The sequence below is a fragment of the Mobula birostris genome, chromosome 9, assembly GCF_030028105.1.
Source record: "Mobula birostris isolate sMobBir1 chromosome 9, sMobBir1.hap1, whole genome shotgun sequence".
Taxonomy (NCBI): Eukaryota; Metazoa; Chordata; class Chondrichthyes; order Myliobatiformes; family Myliobatidae; genus Mobula; species Mobula birostris.
This window is the reverse complement of record NC_092378.1, coordinates 11,398,946-11,420,446: the sequence shown is the minus strand read 5'-3', so window position 1 is coordinate 11,420,446 and position 21,501 is coordinate 11,398,946. Positions and strand designations below refer to the sequence as shown.

General features: G+C 39.8%; 1 protein-coding gene across 4 annotated transcripts in view; it reads left to right on the top strand.

The window, feature by feature from the left end:
* The window catches only part of lrriq1 (leucine-rich repeats and IQ motif containing 1), a 172,877-nt gene that overhangs the window by 90,356 nt on the left and 61,020 nt on the right, over nucleotides 1–21,501 (top strand). For 3 of the 4 annotated variants that reach the window (XM_072267485.1, XM_072267488.1, XM_072267487.1), the window contains 3 exons: nucleotides 1,659–2,153; nucleotides 5,861–6,089; nucleotides 16,321–16,437. In XM_072267485.1, the coding sequence (XP_072123586.1) occupies nucleotides 1,659–2,153; nucleotides 5,861–6,089; nucleotides 16,321–16,437 (841 nt within the window). The remainder of the gene's footprint in view (nucleotides 1–1,658; nucleotides 2,154–5,860; nucleotides 6,090–16,320; nucleotides 16,438–21,501) is intronic. The other variant, XM_072267486.1, reaches the window with a different exon arrangement.

Sequence of the window (21,501 nt, the reverse complement as noted above, 5' to 3'; positions counted from 1 at the left end):
AAGTCATTGGTGTATATTAGAAGGATTTAACAAAATCTTGATCAAGTAAAAATGCAGAGGGAAAATGGAAGAAAAAGAAATGTTTATGGGGTGAATTCCTGAACAGGAGGCTGCTGTGGACCATGGCACAGAAAAATTTTAAGGGACAAAAACATACCATCCATGATCAAGGTCTTGGAGGATGTTGATTTACTGCTGTGGAAATACAATTTCTTAGAATTAATTATGTGGGATATGTACCCATGAATTTGGATATATACATTACACAAGGAAAAGAAAGTGAAGATTATTGTTTATCAGAACATCATACTTGAGAGTGAGTTTATTGAGCAGGAGGTAATGGCAGCTTTTTTCCAAGGGAAATGGTACAAGAAGGGAGTAGACCTCTTATCACAACATCTGGTATGGAGCTAGAGTAGTAATCATTTTAATGGGAATGAATCTAGGGAGGAAGTGGTAGTTTTTAAGGACAAGATGGGTTTGTTGAGATTACAAGAGAAGAAAGAAGAAAATTACTTGATTTGTGAGCTTGATGGAAGGGAGCAGTGTTTTACAAAGGCAGTTAAATGGATGGCACCATTCTTGGCGACATACAGACTATTAGATTCTCCCATGAGGAGATGAGTGTAGAAATACCCTGGTGAGAAATTTAACAGAATTCTTTGTATTAAAGTGTAAAAGGCACTGATAACCTATGACACAACGAGTCCATACCAACCGTGGTGCCCACTCCACTAGTTCCAATATTTTGCATTTGACCCATATCTCTCTAAGCCCCGTCCTTCTGTGTACCTATTCAAGCATTGATAACATTGTACCTGCCTCAACCACTTCTATATGCAACATATTCCATATACTCACCACGCTCTGCATGAAGAAATTGGCCCTCAGGTCCCTTTTAAATCTTTTCTTTTTCACCCTATATTTATGTCCCCTAGTTTTAGTTTCCCCTACCTGGGAGAAAAGACTGTTACTAACTACCGTATCTATTCCTCTCATAATTGCAACCATTTCTGTAAGGCCACCCCTCATTCTCCTATGATCCAAGGTATAAAGACCTAGCCTGTCACCTTCTCTTGTAACTCAGGCTCTCTGGTCTTGGCAACGATGTGCTCAGTTTTAGGTCACTTATCTGAAACAAGATGCGCTGGCATTAGAGAGGATCCAGAGGAGGTTCACGAGAATGATTCTGAGAATAACAGGGTGAACATATGAGGAGTGTTTGATGGCTCGGGGCCTGTATTCGCAGTGTGGGGGGATCTGATTGAAATTTGTCAAATATTGAAAGACAGAGTTAATGTGGGGAGGATGGTGAGACTAGGACAAAAGGGCACCGCATCAGAACAGAGGGATGTACATTTAGAATAGAAGTGAGAAGAAATTCCTTTAGCCAGAGGGTGGTAATATCTGTGGAATTCATTACGATGGACAGCTGTAGATGCCAAGTCAGTACGTACATTTAAAGTACAATTTGTTAGTTTCTTAGTTACTCAGGGTGTCAAAGGTTATGGGGAGAAGGCAGGAGAGTGAGGTTGAGAGGGATAATAAATCAGCCACGATGGAATGGCGGAACAGACTTGATGGGCTGAGTGGCCTTATTTTGCTCATATATCTTATGGTCTTAAATTATTATTTATGTATCTTTTTGTTTTTAACAGCAGATCAAATTCGTTGGAGATTGCAGATGCACACTTGCGTCACTGTGAAGAACTGATGCATCTGGCTGAAGAGTGTAGATATGCTCATGAGTATGGAGAATTATGTGCTATTGAAGAGAAGAAGCACTCTAATAGTCCTGTTGATGAAGAATTTTGTTTTGGAAAGCAGCACAAGAATCTGACTGTCAATTGTATAAAAGTAAAGAGCCAAAGCACTGACCATGCAATGGATTGTGACGAAGTTCTGACTCCTGTTACTCATATTTATGGAAAGAGAAATCAAAATGATTATTTACACACAGCTTCTCACGTTTCCCAGGACTATGATCCCAGACCCTTTGCAAATCTGAAACAAACTGATTTTTCTTTGCAAGAATTCAGAATGAGGAAGGGTCAGAATCAACCTAAATCCAACAGAATTGCATCTGGATCACAGAATGATGCGAGTTTGAAGGGGAGACGTGAACAACAAATTTCAGAGGATTACATTAAAAAGTAATAATGCAAGTCGATTTATTAATATGTTTGTCAATTATTTATTTTAATTTTGATCATAGTTTAGAAATTTTGAACATTGCAGAAGCCATATAAGAATTTTGTACTAATCAATCTACAGCAAACACCAGAATTGACAATTACTATTAAATTTGTGCTCCCGTAATTATAATCTTCTGTGGCTTGCATAGCATCTGGGGCTGCTGCTTTCTAGAGATAGCTGTTTAATGTCAAAACAGGTATTTTACAATGATTTTACATTATTTGCAGGAAAGGGGATATCTTGATTGTTTCTGCTGTCTGAAATTCTTTACCTTTAACATGTCTGTCCTTTATTGCTTCTGATTTAGTACCTTTGATGCCTTCTATTAGTTTCCCTGTTTAACTTGGTAAAAATGAGGTAAATCAGACAGAGCCACAATTTATATAGTTGCAGTACTGAACAGGAAGAACCAACGGTCCAAGAATGGTTCTGTGCAAAAAAGAAATATGCAATAAAGGTAATCAACACTCTTGTAGGCAGAACACCTCATTTTCTCAACAAAATTTCAGGTTTAATTTTGTTAAGTAGCTCATGCGTATGCACCTTGCACAGCTTTGAATTAAGTTTATAGATGACCATTTCATTCATTGCCTGCAATTTCCATCAGATTTTCTTTTCAAGTGGTCTTGACATCAATAAGGTATTCACCTCATTGGATTTACGTAAATATACTTTTATCCTTTTTGGCATATTGTGTCCTTTTTCCTTTCAGAACAGCTTTTTCCAAATATAGTTGGTCCATGGTTAGAAATGCCAAATGATTGTTTGGTTCAAAAAATACATGTGTAAAATTGTAATGAGGAGCATATAGACATTTACAAACTATTATAAGTTTTACAATTTTGTCGTCAAACGCCATGTAGAAAGAGCAGGAGACAAGTACGCAAGCCAAGATTTGTTCAGTCATGATCTCATTAAATTTTGGAAGAGATGCAACTCTGTGATCGGTACATCCACATTCTGTTTCTTGATCTTGTTGGATCTCCACTTTCAGATGCCTACAGAGGTTTCTAATATCTTTGGGATTGACTTCCAGTTCAAGAATATTTCATATTTGTGATTAATAAGCTTCTGAATTTCTTGGCTTTGACTAGACTTCAGGGCAGTCCAGGCCCAATGGGTAGTCTGTGACTTTTAGTTGGAATTCATTAGCCCATAAATGTGAATCCGTCTGAGAAAAGCAGTCTCAATGTTCCTAAGACTTTTAATATTGATTTCCTTGGAGTAATTTTTTTCTCTTGTTGTCATTATTTTGGGGACATGCTGAAAATAAGTTCGAAGACTTAGTGGTGGTATCTTCAAACACATATTTAGAGCCCCATCTCCCTCAACCAGGTAGAAGTGGAACATACCAAGGAACTACAGAGGCAATGTAATTGTCATATTCATATTTATCTCCTTTAGGAAAGGAGATAAACTTGAATATAGTAACTAGGGGAATGTAATGGCAATCATCCTCCTTAGCTGCCTCTTCTCGGCAGCTGAAGAGCTTATAGCTGAATTACCGTGTGGCTTCTATCAAGACACAGCTACAAAGGATATGATCTTCACTGTGTAACAGCTCTAAGAAAATTGAAAGGGGCAGCATCAGTTGTTACATGTGGCCTTCCTCAATCCAGCAAAACCCTTTGACTATGTCAGCTGAGAGAATCTGTGGAGTATCCTTTAAAATCTGGCCACCATTAGAATTGTGTCTCCATCCTACAACTGCATGATGACATACAAGCTCAACCGATGTATCCACAAGTGCAGAGTGGGGTTAAATAAGGTTGTGTCATAGTTTCACCCTTCTTCTTAATCTTTCTTTGTGTGGTATTGCATCTGATTTCCAACAATCTTCTTGCTACAATGGAGTTAATCTACAGGATTAATTGGAATCTGTTCATTTTCCATTAATCTATTCCAGAAGTTAGAGCACTTGAGCCTCCATCATTGAGTCATGATACACAAATATTGGGTGTGTATATGCACATTTGGAGGCTATGGTTCAAATCATTGCTGGCTCATTCACTGAACTCTGCAGAAAAATAGGCATCTACAGAACAACATCTTCCATCAACTTTCTCCACTCATTTGAGATCCATAGCGGAAAATGTGAATCAGACTCCTTGTCATAGGTAGGTAGATTGATAGATACTTTATTGATCCCAGAGGAAGTTACAGTGTCACAGTAGCATTACAAGTGCACAGTTCTACAAATATATAATTAGAAGAGAAGAAAGAATAAAAAAAAAATAAGTTACCTCAAATAGTCTAACAGGATGGGGTCATCTCTTCCCTGGCCTTAGGTTGACTCATTATAGAGCTTAATGGCCAAGGGTCAGAATGACCTCGTATAATCTTTGGAGCAGCACAGTAGTCTTTGTCTATTACTAAAAGTGTCCCTCCATTCAGCCAAGGTGGTGTGCAGAGGGTGAAAAACATTTTCCAGAATTGTGAGGATTTTCCATAGGGTCTTTTGTTCTACCACAGCCTCCAGCGTGTCCATTTTGACTCCTATAACTGAGCCAGCCTTTCTAATCAGTCCATTGAACCTGTTGGCATCAGCCGTGTTGATGCTGTTGCCCCAGTACACCACCGCATAGAAGATTGTACTGGCGACAACAGACTGGCAGAACTGAAGGAGGGGCCTGCATACTCCAAAAGACCTCAGTCTCCTCAGGAAGTAGGGGCGACCCTGCCCCTTCCTGTACACATCCTTTGTGTTGGTGCTCCACTCAAATATGTCATCCAGGTGCATCCCCAGGTACTTGTAGGTCTTCACCACATCCACATCCTCACCATCAATAGTAACAGGGAGCAGTGCAATCTTAGTCTTCTTAAAGTCTATCACATCTCTTTTGTCTTACTGATGTTGAGCTGCAGATGATTCGGCTTGCACCATTTGACAAAGTCATAGTCTAACTTGTCTTCATTCTTGGATGCCACACACTGGAAGAGGCTGAACTGATTTACCAAGCTTGGAAAGCAGGAGGTTAATCAGAAAAATGAATTGGAATAATTGAGTTGCAACAGACAAAAAAATACATAATGGGAAAAAAAGACTTTATAACCAATATTAAAGTTAATGTTATAGAGATTAACGTAGGTGATAGAATGAATAAGGAACAATATGATCAGGTTGGGAACAGAAAGGAAGTCAATGGTTGAATAATTATCTTCATGTTTTCAGTGTTTTTTTTTAGGAACCAAAGAGTTTCTCTTGGAGGCTGAAGATGTTTTTTTTTTTGTTTAACTTTGGGAATTATCCATCACTGATCATTAGGTAAACATATTGACAGCTTGTGGAATGGAGGTGTCCAGGAAGATGAGAAAGGGTAGTTATAGCTGTGAGTTGTAAGGCTACATTGATAGTACCTTCAGATGATGTTGTGTTGGTGCAGAAGAGTAAGCCTAAATAGATCTGAAGGTAATACAGTGGGTGGAATGAAAAGCTATCTAAGAAGACAAGCTGTAGGAAGAAGATCACCTTTGTTCATTGTTTCTTTTAATAACTGACTGTTGTGAGAAAGTAAAGAGTTTTTCCCTATTTGGCCTGCATCTTCTCAAAACAAATTTAGAATCATTTTATAAGGTAGTGGTTGAATAAAAATTAGTGGTATTTGATTTTTAATTTACTGTTTGTATTTTTCTCCTAATTACAATATTTCTTTTGTTTTGTCAGCTATGCAGCGATTGTCTTGCAATCCCACTGGCGGGGGTACATCATTCGGAGAGATATTCATAAGTACTCGGTACTTCATAATGCAGCTTCACTGATTCAGACTGCATGGAGAGATTACTGCAACAGAAAGAAAGTTGCCTTCCAGCATAGTGCTGGCAAGCCACCTGAGAAATGGAAGTTATTTGATGACAGTGATGAAAGTAGAAATAAAGCAATCATTATCATCCAGGTTAGAGAAAACTATTCCATTGTTTGCTGTAAGTGTGTTTTTTTTTGTGCTTCACTGATTTAGGAAAACAAAACAGGTAATGTGTGTTCTTTATGAACTTGTGAGACAAATGCTTGGGAGGAATCCTGTATATGACTTCAGTCCTCTGGCATGGGTTTTGCTCGCGACATTGTCTGTGGCTACTGCAGACTAGTTAACAACACCAATATTATTATATCAGGCATCTGCCAAGATGGTAGAGCATGAACAAGATAAATCTTGATCTTTTATAATCCAGTATCACGTTTGTTCTTAACATCAAACTCATTACTTTATTAATAACAAACAAGAGAAAATCTGCAGATGCTGGAAATCGGAGCAACACACACAACATGCTGGAGGAACTCAGCAGGCCAGGCAGCATCTATGTCGACTGTACTTTTTTCCATAGATGCTGCCTGGCCTGCTCAGTTCCTCCAGTATTTTGTGTGTGTTGCTTTACCAATAATCTTCATTTTCATGGGAAAATATATTGTTAAATGGAATAATTTGCCTTTCATAAATTTATAGTGCTTTTTCATCTCTTTATTAGTCACTTAATTTTGTTTTATTATATGAGGGAATACACATGATCTCTAATTCAATGATTAATGCAGGGTTTTTTCCCAAAATATTGATATGTCCTGTCTGTGCTGCATGCACTGCCCCTTTGATGGAGTGGTACGGTAGCGTAGTAGTTAACACAATGCTTTACAGTACATGTGACCCAGGTTCAATTCCCGCTGCTGCCTGTAAGTAGTTTGTATGTTCACCCTATGACCACGTAGGTTCCCTCTGGGTGCTCCAGTTTCCTCCCAAAGACCTACTGGTTGGTAGGTTAATCGGTTATTGTATATTGCCTTGTGATTAAAGTAGGATTAAATCGGGGGATTGATGGGTGGTGTCGCTGGAAGGGCCTATTCCGCGCAGGATCTGGATGCTGTCATAAGTTATTGAAAGGTGACTGAGAATTTTGGAAGAAGAGAAAAGAAACCCTTGGATCCCTTTTCACAATGGTACATAGGTGGCCATACTCATATCATCATCTGTTGGGGGAGAAATGCATCTGAAGTCTGAGCTCCTATTACCACTCTGTCAGGGGTAATGAGAGGTCCCCTGACCTTCCACAGATAAAACTATAGACGTGTACTTATTCTCTGAAATCCCTTTCCTCTGAGGTTCAGATCATTGCCACACTAGTCGTTGGAACATTCTATGTGGTGATGAATGACCTATCCTACGTTTCCCAGTCTGCTGTGGTTAATCATCCTGACAGGATTTCATAGGATTACAGGTTTGTCAAAGGTTCAGACAGTAGTCCAAAAGAGATTTACTAAGCTAATTCCCGGTATGAGGAGGTTGCCCTACCAAGAGAAGCTAGACAGTTCACATCTTTATTCCTTGGAGATTAGAAGAATGAGGAGTGATCTTACTCAAACATATAAGATCATAAGGGGACCTGACTGGGTCGTGGCAGAGTCAGAAAGAAAGTGTATAGTTACCAGTTAAGAGCCTAGTCATTTAAAGCTGAGCTGCATATGAGTTTCATTTCTGGAATCTCTGAAATGTTCTGTGAATTTAAGCTCGTGAAATTTTGGTTGGTGGTAGAGGCCAGATGATTAGGTATATTTATGGTGGAGATCATTCACCAAGAGGTGTTGCTCAAGATTTCCAGCATCTGCAGAACCTATTGCGTTCATCGACAAATACTTAGAAGATTGAGGAATTGAGGATTATGGAGAACTGGTACAGAAGAGTTGAGGCCAACATAGATCAATCATGATCATTTTGAACAGTGGGGCAGGCTTAACAAGCCTAGAGACCTAATCTTATCCCAGTTTTTTGGTGTTTTAAATGAAACTAGAGCTTAGTTCTTCACAATGGCTATCATTTCCTGATCATGAAATACGTGTATGCCCATAGTTAATGCTAGGGAAACTTACTGCAGTGTTCCACAGAGGTTTACAAAGTTTTGTCAATGTTGCATGCTGCGCAAATTACATTGTTACAAGGGTTTAACCTTTACCAGAAGCCCTGCAGCAGGAGAAGGTAAATACAATGAGAGCAGAAAAGAACAAAATCCATTATTGTGCAAAGCAGTCACAATGTTATTGTGCTGAAGTAATAATTAGGGTGGCTCAGGTTGGTGAAGAATCAAATGACTGAGGAGAAACAACTGTTCTTGGATGTGGTCATGTGGGACCTCTTGCTTCTGTACCTCCTGCCCCATAGTGCCTGTGAGAAGATGGCATTGCCAAGATGATACGGAATTTGACAATGCATGTTGCCTTCTTGAGGCAGGGCCTTTATGAAGATACTACCGATGGTGGGGAGAAATATGCTAGTGATGAGGTGTGCTAGGGCCGAGTCCATGTCTCTGCATCTTCTTATGTTCCTGCCCACTTGAAATGCTCCACCAGACCATGATGCAACCTATCAGGTTACTTTCAATGGTACATCTGCAGAGGATTTTTTAGTGTTCAATGACATGCCAAACCCCCTTAACATTCTAAAAAAGGTGAAGACACTGTTGTCCTTCATTATGATTGTATCTTTCTGTGTATGTGCTGAGCCCAAAGGTTGACCTCTTGCACTTCCAGTCAGAACTGTGAGACAGAGCCAATGTGATTCATTCAATGAATTAGTATTGTCAATGTAAGAGTTATGATCATTTTTCACTTGATTTTCTCTGCAAGTTTATATGAGTAAATATTGTATGTAGCATTGCTGTATGATTTTTGAATTTTATTGCCAACTACTGTAGCTCTTGGGTGCTCATTTCTCCATCGCCAATGCTTATGTACTCAAATATTTTAGTATCTTCATAGCTGTGTTCTCTGCAAAGTTCAAAGTAAAATTTATTGTCAGAGTTTATTCATGTCACCACATCCAACCCTGAGATTCTTTTTCCTGCAGCAGAGATACTTAGCAATCATATAGAACAGTAACTGTAAACAGGATCAATGAAAGAGCAAGAGCATCGAAGACAACAAACTGTGCAAATACAAATGCAAATAAATAGCACTAAATAACGAGAGTCAGAGTCATAGTCATACTATATTGATCCCGGGGGAAATTGGTTTTCAGTTACAGCTGCACCATAAATAATTAAATAGTAATAAAACCATAAGTAGTTAAATAGTAATGTGTAAATTATGCCAGCATGAAATAACAAGATTGAACAGGGGAACACCAGAAGTAGATTAAGTATAATTATCCTCTTTTGTTCAAGGGCCTGATGGCTGAGGGGTAGCAACTGTTCTTGAACCTGGTGGTGCAAGTCCCGAGACTCTTGTACCTTCTACCTGATGGTAGCAGTGAGAATAGAACATGGCCTAGTTGGTGAGGAACTTTGATGATGGATGCTGCTTTTCTATGACGACATTTCATATGGATATACTCAATAGTTGGGAGGGCTGCATCTGTGATATACTGGGCCAAATCCACTACCTTTTATAGCATTTTCCATTCAAAGGCATGTAATTGATAAGATATATGGAGAAACACACAGAGTATAGAAGCCATTTTAGGTTCTCTCCCAGCTTCTGGCTTTCTGTGTTCTCTTTTGCTAAACGCGAAAAAGAAACCCATGTCTGAGCTCATAGGAACTACTATAGCAACCTCTAGCCATGTAATACTTGGATTACTGCCAGGAATTTTCCTCCTTACATGCTCAAATCTCAACATGTGGGTCTTTCTTAATGACTCATCATTGGAGGTCATGCTGCTTAGAGTCCTCAGCGTGATATCCATGATGAGTCGCTGGGAGAGACCCACATATTGGGATTTGAACTCTTTGAATCAATACTGTTTATGCTACAAGATTACTTTTTCTATGATACTTTTTGATCATGTAATGGTTTGCTAATATTTTCTGTCCAGGCTAACACATGATGAATGAGTACATAGATGATTACCAAGAGCTGCAAATGGCTACAGAACCTTACCCCAGCATGAGTTACCAATTTTAGAAGCAGAATGAAGGAGAAGGTTTAGAAATGGGGAACCGTCATGACACTTGATTCACGGCAGTAATAACACAGGAAATGAACTTAACTGGGAACGTTCACTCACCAGCACAATATCTCTGCAACAAGCAAATGGCTTGCTGCTTGGTGCATAATACTGTGTATGAAATGATGTCTGGCTTCTCTAGTTTTCCAGACTTGTGTAGTCTTCCTGACTGGCTTTATTATCTGTCTTCATGGCATGAGCAAAACTGATGGATTACATTATTGATTTATTTTTAAAAACAAATAGCCCCATCAACATGCACAGATGTTGCCGACAGTGGATATAGCTAATTTAGAAGAAAAATATATGTTAATATGAGAATACATTTTAGAACTGGAGTCCTAGCATTTCAATGGCGAATTAAGTTCAACACGTAAATGTGAGGGAGGAAAAAATGGGGGAAAAAAAACGTACACTCAGAAAATAAGAAACTGAAGCTCTTAGAAGACCAAATCAAACAGAAGCAAAAAAATAATATGCTGGTCAGTAAAATTGTTCTCAAATTTTATTAAGGCACTTAGATTTATTTTTAAGGGTATAAAATTCAAAAGTAATGAAGTTATGTTAATCTCGGTCAAAATGCACCACATTTGTCCTGTGGTTTAAAGTGAACATAAAGCACCAGAGTTGTGTACAGGGCTGATACACAAACTGAGATATTTCAACTACAGGGAAATAATTCTGCTTTCTCTTTCTTAAATTATGAATTAGTTGCATAGGGTAGATGCAGGGAAATTTCTTGCACTTACGGGCAAATCCAAAATTATCAGTCATAAATACAAAGTGGTTACTAATAAATTCAAAAGGGAAACCCAATACAAACTTTATCAGCACTATAAAAAGCTGAGGCAAATTAATGCTTCCAAAGGAAAGTATTATGAATGTTTGGGAGAAACAGAATAGAAAGAGAGCCAAGTCAAATATAATGGAAAGGAACACAAAGCAAAACAGAACGTGGGAAGAACCCTGTGGTGGCAAAAGGTTTAAATCAACATTTTGTGTTAAGATCTTGCAATATGACTCTTTTTCTTAGGAAAGTGATGGAAGTGGGTTTGAGGTGCTTTAAGGTTGCAGCTGCAGAGGGATGATCTCCTGATGGTCCAGGATACAATGGTCTGGTCTGCATTAGTGGAACTATATTCCAGAGGAAGGTAAGAGGAAGTGCCAGAAAGCTGTCATCTAGTTTCTGCAAAGTAGATGTCAGTGTAACAGATTACAATGTCAACCTCCTTATATGAGGATTTGATGAACTAAGGGTCAGTCTGAACTGAGACGAGAGCTGCACACTCAGAGAGGATGAAGTTGGAGTGGATGGGGTGAGTGGAGAGTCATGGCAGTCCAATGCCACATTGTAATTGGAGATGAAAAGATCAACAGAGGGTTAAAAAGCCAGAAGGGGCTGTCCAAGTGGAAGGGGAGTTCTAGAGATAGGTAGAAAGGTTGTCAGTGGAGGGATGACTTGTTGAAGAAATAGGTATCAATGCAAAGATGGTGGAAGAGGATATTGATATTATGTCTAGTCTAGAACTTATTGAAGTGCTGGCATAGGGGTTCAAGTTGAGGCCTCTGCTGAGGACAGGCTGCTCAGCATTGGAGATGGGTGGGAGGTCTGAGGAATAGTGAGGACCCTGCAGGGTGGAAGATGTCTTTTAGTGGGGTGAAGAGAGATGGTGAGTGGAGAGTTGGGAGGGAGAAGGGCTGGGGGTTATATTAGAGCTTGAGATGAGATACAAGACCAGAGGAAGATGGGTGACAAGGTAAAGTCAGCAAGGGTGATAGGAGATTGGATCATAATTGGGTGTGAGAGGGAGGAGCACCCCATTTAATGTCAGCGGTCCTGATATTGGGTCTTGATCTAAAATGTCGACTTGTCCCTTCTGCCTCCGTAGTTGCTCCTTGACCCACTGATTTCTTTCAGTGTTCTGTTTTTTTATTCCTGATTCCAGTATTTGCAGTCCTTTTTGTCTTCATAAAGGACAGGGTGTATAAACTGCAGCACAGACCAGATGGGCTGAATGATTCTTCAAGTGGTGCGTGTTCATTGCAAGATTAACAATGCATCATTATTAGGCTCCAAAATTAGACAATTTTGTTGCGTTTTTTAATGGTGTCAATTGTGAAGACAGTTCAACAGTACCTAAATGACTAAAGGCAATTTATTGTGGCAAAAGGAACCTACTACTTTTGGTTCCTTCCCAATTTTTTCTGCCATTGTCATCTTGGTCATGCGGAGTAGTGGGAATATCTGTATACATTTTGTTAGAAAAACATTCCAAGAATAAACTGTGGTAAATGAATTGTAATTGATTAGCAATTCCACATTGGAAAACTTACCTATTTCTTTGCAGTCAGCAAATTATTCTACCTTGTGAAATTGTTCAACTATGGCATTAGCCATTATGGGGCATCCTCACCTCTCCATAGCAATTTCCAAGGAAAGTTCTAGCCAGAAACTGATGGTAAATAAATGGACTCTTGTCTTCCCTCATTTCTACTATTACTTCCTTAAAAAGGTCCTCTCCAAGTTATAAATACTCACATCACCATTTAAAATGTAACAGTAATTAATTAAGGAGTTGCAGAAATGCAGCATCTAATTGAAGACCATAAGACAAAATAATATGTGAGGTATTTTTTTTCTGTCTCTATATTTAGTGTTTATTTGATTTTTGTTTTTGACTACTATTTTCAGGTCTAGTAATTTGAGCATTTTTTCCCAATTTGTGCACAAATCTCAGTGTGAGAAGCAGGTTCTCACCCTTTCAGTAGGACGTGGGTTAATTGAAATTCAGAGCTTCAATAATACAACAAGACCATAAGATATAGGAGCTGAATTGGGCCATTTGGCCCATCGAGTCTGCTCCGTCATACAATCATGGCTGATTCCTTTTTCCTCTCCTCAGCCCCACTCCCAGCTTTTATCCCATAACCTTTGATGTCGTGTCCAATCTAGAACCTATCAAGCTCTGCATTAAATGCACCCACAAAGACCTGGCCTCCACAGCTGCCTGTGGTAACAAATTCGACAAGTTCACCACCCCCAGCTAAAGAAATTTCTCCACATCTCTGTTTTAAATTGGCGCCTTTCTATCCTGAGGCTGTTCCTTCTTATCCTAGACTCCCCCACCATAGGAAATATTCTTTCCACATCTACTCGGTCAAGGCCTTTCAACATTTGAAAGGTTTCAATGAGATCCCCCATCATCCTTCTAAATTCCAGTGAGTGCAGACCCAGAGCTATCAAATGTTCCTCGTAAGATAACCCTTTCATTGCCAGAATCATCCATGTGAGCTTCTTTTGGACCCTCTTGACTGCCAGCACATCTTTTCTCAGATGAGGAACCCAGAACTGTTCACAATATTTAAGGTGAGGCCTCACCTCACCAGTGCCTTATAAAGCCTCAGTATCACATCCCTGCTCTTGTATTCTAGACCTCTTGAAATGAATGCTAACATTTCATTTGCCCTCCTCACTACTGACGCACCCTGCAAATTAACCTTTATGGAATCGTGCACAAGGACTCCCAAGTCCCGTTGCATTTCAGATTTTTAGATTTTTTTTCCCGTTTAAAAAATAGTCTGCACATTTATTTCTTCTACCAAAGTGCATGACCATGCATTTTCCAACATTGTATTTCATTTGCCACTTTCTCGCCCATTCTCCTAATCTGTCCAAGTCCTTCTGCAGGCTATCTGTTTCCCCAATATTAACTGCCCCTCCAGCAATCTTCATGTGATCTGCAAACTTGGCAACAAAGCCATCTATTCCATCATCTAAATCATTGATACACAGCATAAAAGGAAGTGGTCCCAACTCCAACCCCTTCAGAACACCACTAGTCACTGGCAGCCAACCAGAAAAGGATCTTTTATTCCGACTTGCTGCCTCCTACCAGTCAGCCAATGCTGAACCATGTCAGTAACTTTCCTCTAATACTATAGGCTCTTAACTTGGTGTGCAGCCCCATGAGTGAAAAACCTTGTCAAAGGCAGTCTGAAAGTCCAATATACAACAACTACTGCATCTCCTTTATCTATCCTACTTGGAATCTCCTCAAAGAATTCCAACAGGTTCGTCAGGCAAGATTTTCCCTCAAGGAAACCATGCTGACATTGTCTTATCTTGTCCTGTGTCATCAAGTACTCCATAACCTCATCCTTAACAATTGATTCCAACACCTTCCCAACCACTGAGATGAGGTAACTGGTCTATAATTTCCTTTCTGCTGCTGATTTTTGAAAGATCATTACTAATGCCTTCACAATCTGTACTGCTACCTCTTACAGAACCCTAGGGTGCAGTTCCTGTGGTCCAGGTGACTTATGCTCTTTTAGGTCTTTCACCTTTTGAGCACCTTCTCCCTTGTAATAGTAACTGCACTCATTTCTCCTCCCTCACACCCTGGCACACTGCCAAAATTTTCCACAATGAAGACTGGTGCAAAATACTCATTTAGTTTATCTACCTTCTTGTCTCCCATTATTATTTTTCTGGCCTCATTTTCTAGTGGTCCTATATCCACTCGCATCTCTCTATCTTTTACATACTTGAAAAAGCTATGACTATCCACCTTGATATTGTTTGCTAACTTGTTTTAATATTTCATCTTTCCCTCCTAATGATTCTTTTAGTTGCTGTCAGTAAGTTTTTAAAAGCCTCCCAATCCTCTGTCTTCCCACTAATTTTTGCTTTGTTGTATGTCCTCTCTTTTGCTTTTACATTAGCTTTGACTTCCCTTGTCAGCCACGGTTGTAATATTTTGCCATTTGGGTATTTCTTCATTTCTGGAATGCGTCTATCCTGTACCTTCTTCATTTTTCCCATACACTTACGCCATTACTGCTCTGCTGTCATCCCTGCAAGCATCTCCTTCCAATTTACTTTGGCCAACTCCTCTTTGATACCACTGTAATTTCCTTTACTCCACTGAAATGCTGCTACATCAATCTTTACTTTCTCCATATCAAATTTCAAGTTGAACTCAATCTTATTATAATCACAGCCTCCCACGGGTTCTTTTACCTTAAGCTCCCTAATCGTCTCCGGTTCATTACATAATATCCAAACCAGTATAGCTGATCACCTAGTAGGGTCAATGCAAACTGCTCTGAAAAACCATCTGGTAGGCATTCAACAAACTCACTCTTTTGAGATCCATTGCCAACCTAATTTTCCCAATTGACCTTCATGTTAAAATCTCCCATGACCATCATAACATTGCCCTTCTGACACACCTTTTTTATTTCCCTTGTAATTTGCGGTCCACATCCCAGCTACTTTTTGGAGGCCTGTATATAACTGTCATCGGTGTTCTTTTACTCTTGCAGTTTCTTAACTCAACCCACAAGGATTCAATATCTTCCGATCCTATGTCACATCTTTCTATTGATTTGATGCCATTCCTTTTCAGGACAGCCACACCATCCCCTCTGCCTACCTTCCTATCCGTCCGATACAATATGTAACCTTATACATTCCGCTCCCAATTACAACCATCCTTCAGCCAAGATTCAGCGATGGGCACATTATCATTTCTGACAATCTGTAGTAGTGCAACTCATCCATCTTATTTCTTATACTTAGTACATTGAGATATAACACTTTGAGTACTGTATTTGGTATCATTTTTGATTCTTCATCCCTAATGCACTGATAGACACCCTGCTGGCTACAATTTTGTCCAATCATCTGCCTGCCCTTCCTGACAGTCTGACTGTATGCTATCTTTGCTTTTTTATCATTTGTCCTATCATTAGTCCCTTCACCCCCTCCCCACCCCATCAGATTAGTTTAAACCCTCCCCAACTGCTCAAACAAACCAGCCTGTGAGAATATTGGTCCCCCTTGGGTTCAGGTACAACCCGTCATTTGTACAGGTCTTACCTTCCCCAGATGAGATCCCAATGATCCAAGAACTTGAAGCCCTGCCCTCTGCACGAGCTCCTCAGCCACGCTGATCATCTGCCAAATCGTCCTGTTTCTACCTTCAATGCTGTGTGGCACAGGTAACAATCCAGAAATTACTAACCTGGAGGTCCTGCTTCTCAGCTTCCTGACTAGCTCTCTAAATTCTCTCATCAGGACTTTTTAGACTGTTATTGGATCATGTCAACATTGAGCTCTCAATACCTCTTCATTATTTACCTTTTAACGTTTTAATTTTTGTGTAAAAATTAATTACATAATGGATTTATTCAGGCACATTGGCGAGGCTGCCTCCTACGGAAGAAGCTGTCTCGTGCTTTAGCTGCTGTTCTTACTGAAGAAGAGGATGACTTTGAAGAAGTTAATCTGAATGATTTTGTATTTGATGAGGTAAGTAAACATGAAATCATGTTCCTCAAACTTTATCACATCAAGGATTGTAAAGTGTTTGTGGTGATGCCTGTGGTTGGAGTGTGGGCCTGAAATTGGTGGCTGCAAAGTTTATTAATCCCCAAGGCCCAAACAAGCCAAACCGAGATGTGGCCCAGGGCTTTAGAGGAATGGATAGGCAGAGAGTGCAGGTATGAGAGAGAGAGAGGGGGACACAATTGGAAGCCCTTAAGAGGATATTGGATGCAAGTTGAGAAGTCAAGCCTCGCTGCTCCCAGAGACAGGCATCTGAATCTGAAAATGATAGGTTTATTGGGAGTGCTATGGTAGGTTATATGGAATCTTGGAGACTGGGCCTGAGTGAAATAATGAGCTGAGATTGGGGCCTAGCTCAAGAGATCAGGGCTGGGGTGTTGGAGAATAATAGGTATTAGCCTGGGCCTAGTCAGAGAGAATGGAGGGAAGTCCCAGGAAAAGTAGAAATTATTGCAAAAAGGTCATTTGGGTTAGGTTCTTAATTAAAAAAAGCATCTGGGTTAGGTTCTTTGGGCTGGGCTCTTTAAATGAAAAATATGACGTAGTTTTTAAGTAGTGTGCAAAATGAATCATTCAGTGTGATGTGCAGCACTAGAAATAAGTAGCACCATAAAATTGTATTTCTTGACCAGTGCTAAACACTGAAAAACTGTCATTTGATAAATGTTCAGATTTTAATTTACTTGCATTATGTTCAACACTATTAACCTGTTCTTGTTATATTGCACAATGCAGTACCAGCTGTGCTTGTGGAAAAACTGGGCCCCTTCCCTGGTCAATGTTATATAAATCACATAACCATCATTAATGTATCTGTAACTGTCCTCATCAAATCTAGATTTCAGTTCAGATTCAGATTTATTTATCACATATACATTGAAATAAACAATCAGCATATACGAGGACGGTTCAGGGCAGCTTGCAAGTGTCATCACATACTCCGGTGCCAGCACAACATGTCCACAATATTTCACAGAGCAACACAAGCAGCAACAACAACTGTAAAGCAAACCCCTTTTACATCCCTCCCAGCCAGCCAATCACCCGCACACACAGACCTCAAACCTCAAGGTGTACATCCTGAAAGAGTGGGCCTCAACTTACTGCCAGTGGCAGCTTACCCAGAACCATCACTGGCCAATGTATTGAAGATGGATTTTTTTTTCCTGGTATACTGGTGTTAATTCTCTGTCTAAACTTATCCGAGTGCTTAATGGCAAGGCATTGCTCGACATTTGGGCAGGTTATGTCAAATTGTGTCATGAAAGAGTTGAATATTGATTGTGACAGGTGACTATGCTATGCCAGCTGGCTCAGAGACTCAAACCAGACAAATATTTTGAATGTTTATTAATCTAAAAAATACTTAAAATCTATTAAGAAATAATTGAGACAATTAAAAAACAAAATAGGATGGCAGTTTGAAAAATAGCACCATTTCCAGCAAGCAAGAAACTATATTATATTATATCTATTAGTGAGACTTGGTGCAGATGGGGCAGGATTGACAGTTCAGTGTTCTGCGGTCCCGTTGTCATAGACACGATAGAGGTATTAAAGGGGGCAGGGTGGCATTACTCACCAGGGAGTATGTCATGGCCATGCTCAGAGAGGACATGCTGGAGGGTTCATCTATTGATAGAATTTGGATGCAGCTGAGGAGTAAAAAAGGAATCATCACATTATTGTTACTATATTATAGTTCTCTCAATAGTCAGCAGGATTTGGAGGACAAATTTGTAGCAAACAGTTGCAGGAAATGTAAGGTTGTAATCTTATGTGTTTTTCACTTTCCACCTACTGACTGGGACTTCCACTCTAAAGGGCAGGACGGGATAGAGTTTGTCAATTGAATTGAATTTATTTCTTACATCCTTCACTTACATGAGGAGTAAAGATCTTTACGTTATGTCTCTGTCTAAATGTGTAATGTGCAATTATAGTAATGTATAATAAATAGAACAGTCAATGTAACATAGAGTACACTCAAATCAGCGTGAGTTAATCAGTCTGATGGCCTGGTGGAAGAAGCTGTCCCAGAGACTGTTGGTCCTGGCTTTTATCCCCAGTGATCCTTTGGGCCCTTTTCTCACACCTGTCTTTGTAAATGTCCTGAATCATGGGAAGTTCACAACTATATATGCGCTGAGCTGTCTACACCACTCTCTGCATAATCCTGTGATTAAGGGAGGTCCCATACAAGGTAGTGATGAAGTCAGTCAGGATGCTGTCAGTTGTGCCCCTGCAGAAAGCTCTTAGGATTTGGGGGCCTATACCAAACTTCCTCAACTGTCTGAGATGAAAGAGGTGCTATTGTGCCTTTCTCACCACACAGCTGGTGTTTACAGACCACGTGAGGTCCTCGGTAATGTGGATGCCAAGGAACTTAAAGCTGTTTACCCTCTCAACCCCAGATCCATTGATGTTAATAGGAGTTAGCCTGTCTCCATTCCTCCTGTAATCCACAACCAGCTTCCTTGTTTTTGCAACATTGAGGGAGGGGTTGTTTTCTTGACACCACTGTGTCAGAGGGATGACTTCTTCCCTGTAGGCAACTTCATTATTGTTTTGAGATTATATAGTAGTGTCGTCAACAAATTTAGTTAGCAGATGAGAGCTGTGGGTGGTGACACAGTAGGTATACATTGGAGTAAAGGAGGGGACTTAGTACACAGCCCTGAGGGACGCCTGTATTGAGAGTCAGAGGGGTGGAGATGAGGGCGACCACTCTTACCACCTGCCAACGATCTGATAGGAAGTCCGGGATCCAGCTGCACAAGGCAGGGTCAAGGCTGAGGTCTCTGTGCTTCCTGACGAGCCTGAAGGGAATTATCATGTTGAATGATGAGCTGTAGTCCAAGAACAGCATTCTCACATAAGCATCCTCCTTCTCCAGATGTGTAAGGACGGTATGTAGATCAGTGGCTATCGTGTCGTCTGTCGATTGGTTTTATTAGTAGGCGAGTTGTAGGGATCTAGTTTGGGTGGTAGTATGCTGCAGATGTAGTCCTTGACCAGCCTCTCAAAGCATTTGCTTATTATTGAGGTGAGTGTGACAGGATGTCAGTCGTTCAGACATGTTACATTGGTCTTTTTTGGTACAGGGACAATGTTGGATAATTTGATGTAGGAAGGCACTCTACACTGCAAGAGGGAGAATATAAGTTTCATTAATCAATGTATACAGTAGAGCTCCCAACTAGAGAGAGAGTGATACTGAATCTCCTCTTAGGGAATGAGACAGAAGTTTGTGTAGGGGAACACTGGATCTAGTGATCATAATTCCAATTTTTTCAAGATGATTATAGAGGATAGGACTGATTTTACAGCGAAGTTTCTAAGTTGCAAAAAAAAACAATTTTGATGGCATCAGAGGAATCTGGTGGGTATGTATTGAGATAGGTTGTTTTCTGGCAAAAAGGTGCTTAGTAAGTGGTAGAGAAGGTACTGGAGAGAATTCTAAGGGATAGGATTTATGAGCATTTGGAAAACCATGGCCTAATTAGGGAGAGCCAGCATGGCTTTGTGTGGGACAAGTCATGTCTTACTGACTTTATTGGGTTTTTCAACAACGTGATGAGAATGATTGATGAAGGTTGAGTTGTGGATGTTGTCATATGGATTTTAGTAAGGCATTTGATAAGGTGCCTCATGAAAGGCTCATCCAAAAAAATTAAAATGCATGGGATCCATGGTGAATTGACTGTTTGGATTCAGAACTGGCTTGACCTTAGAAGACAGAGGGTAGTGGTCAAAGGAACTTATTCTAGCTGGAGGTTTGTGATTAGTGGTGTTCCACAGGGATCTGTATTGGGACCTCTGCTGTTCATGATGTATATAAATGATCTGGATGAAAATATAGATGGATAGGTTAGTAAGTTTTCAGGTAGATGTTAATTATCTAGACTTTAGAAAGCTCTTCGACAAAGCCCCTCATAGGAAGCTGGTCAAGAAGCTTAGGTTGTTTGGTACTCAGGATGTTGTAGTCAATTAAATTCAACCTTGACTTAGAAGGAGAAACCAGAGTGTGCTAGTAGATGGTTCTCTCTCAGTTTGGAAGCCTGTGACTAATGGTGTACTGCAGGGATCATTGCATCAGTTTATATTAATGAGTGAAATAATAATGTGGTAAACTGGGTTACTAAATTTGTGGATGACACGAAATTGGGAGCGTAGTGGTGAGCAAGGTAAGCTATTGAAGCTTGCAGCTTGGTCCATCTGAGAAAATGGGCATAAAAATGGCAGGTAAAATTTAATACAGGCAAGTATGAGGTGTTGTACTTCGGGGAGTACAGACCAGGATAAGACTTGCACAGAGAATAGTAACGTTAGGGTGTTTGGTAGAATGAAAACGCCTGAGAATATAGTTCCATTATTCCTTGAAAGTGGCATCACGGGTAGATAGGATCATTAGGAGAACTTTTTTAACATTAGCCGTCATATATCAAAGTACCTACTGAGTACGAGAGTTGGGATGTTATGTTGAAGTTGTATAAGATGTTGGTGAAGTTGAATTTGAAGTATTGTGTGCAGTTCTGATCACCTACCTGCAGAAAAGATGTCAGAAATTTTAAAAGAGTGCAGAGCAGAGAAAATTTATAAGGATTTGCCTGGACATGAGTACCTGAGTTACAGCAAACGTTTGAATTGGTTAGGAAGTGATAGATATGTGTTCAATTGTAATATTTAAGAGAAGTTTGGATAGGTACGTGGATGAGAGAGGTATAGAGGGCTATGCTGGTTACAGGCAGATGGGACTTGGAAGAAGATTCGGTTGGCACAGACTAGGTGGGCCAAAGGGTCTGTTTCTGCGCTCACTATCATTAAGATCTAGCCTCAACCAGAATGCAAACTTTTTCACCTTTTTCATTGAATATAAACTGAAAGAAAAGTTTGAACTGCTAGATATGAAGAAGAAAATTTCTTCAAAACTAGCTAATAATGTAAAAACATAAATTATGGTCAAAATCATTTTTGATCAATATTTTAAAGCAACCAAATAAAATGGCTTATATTATGCCACCAGTC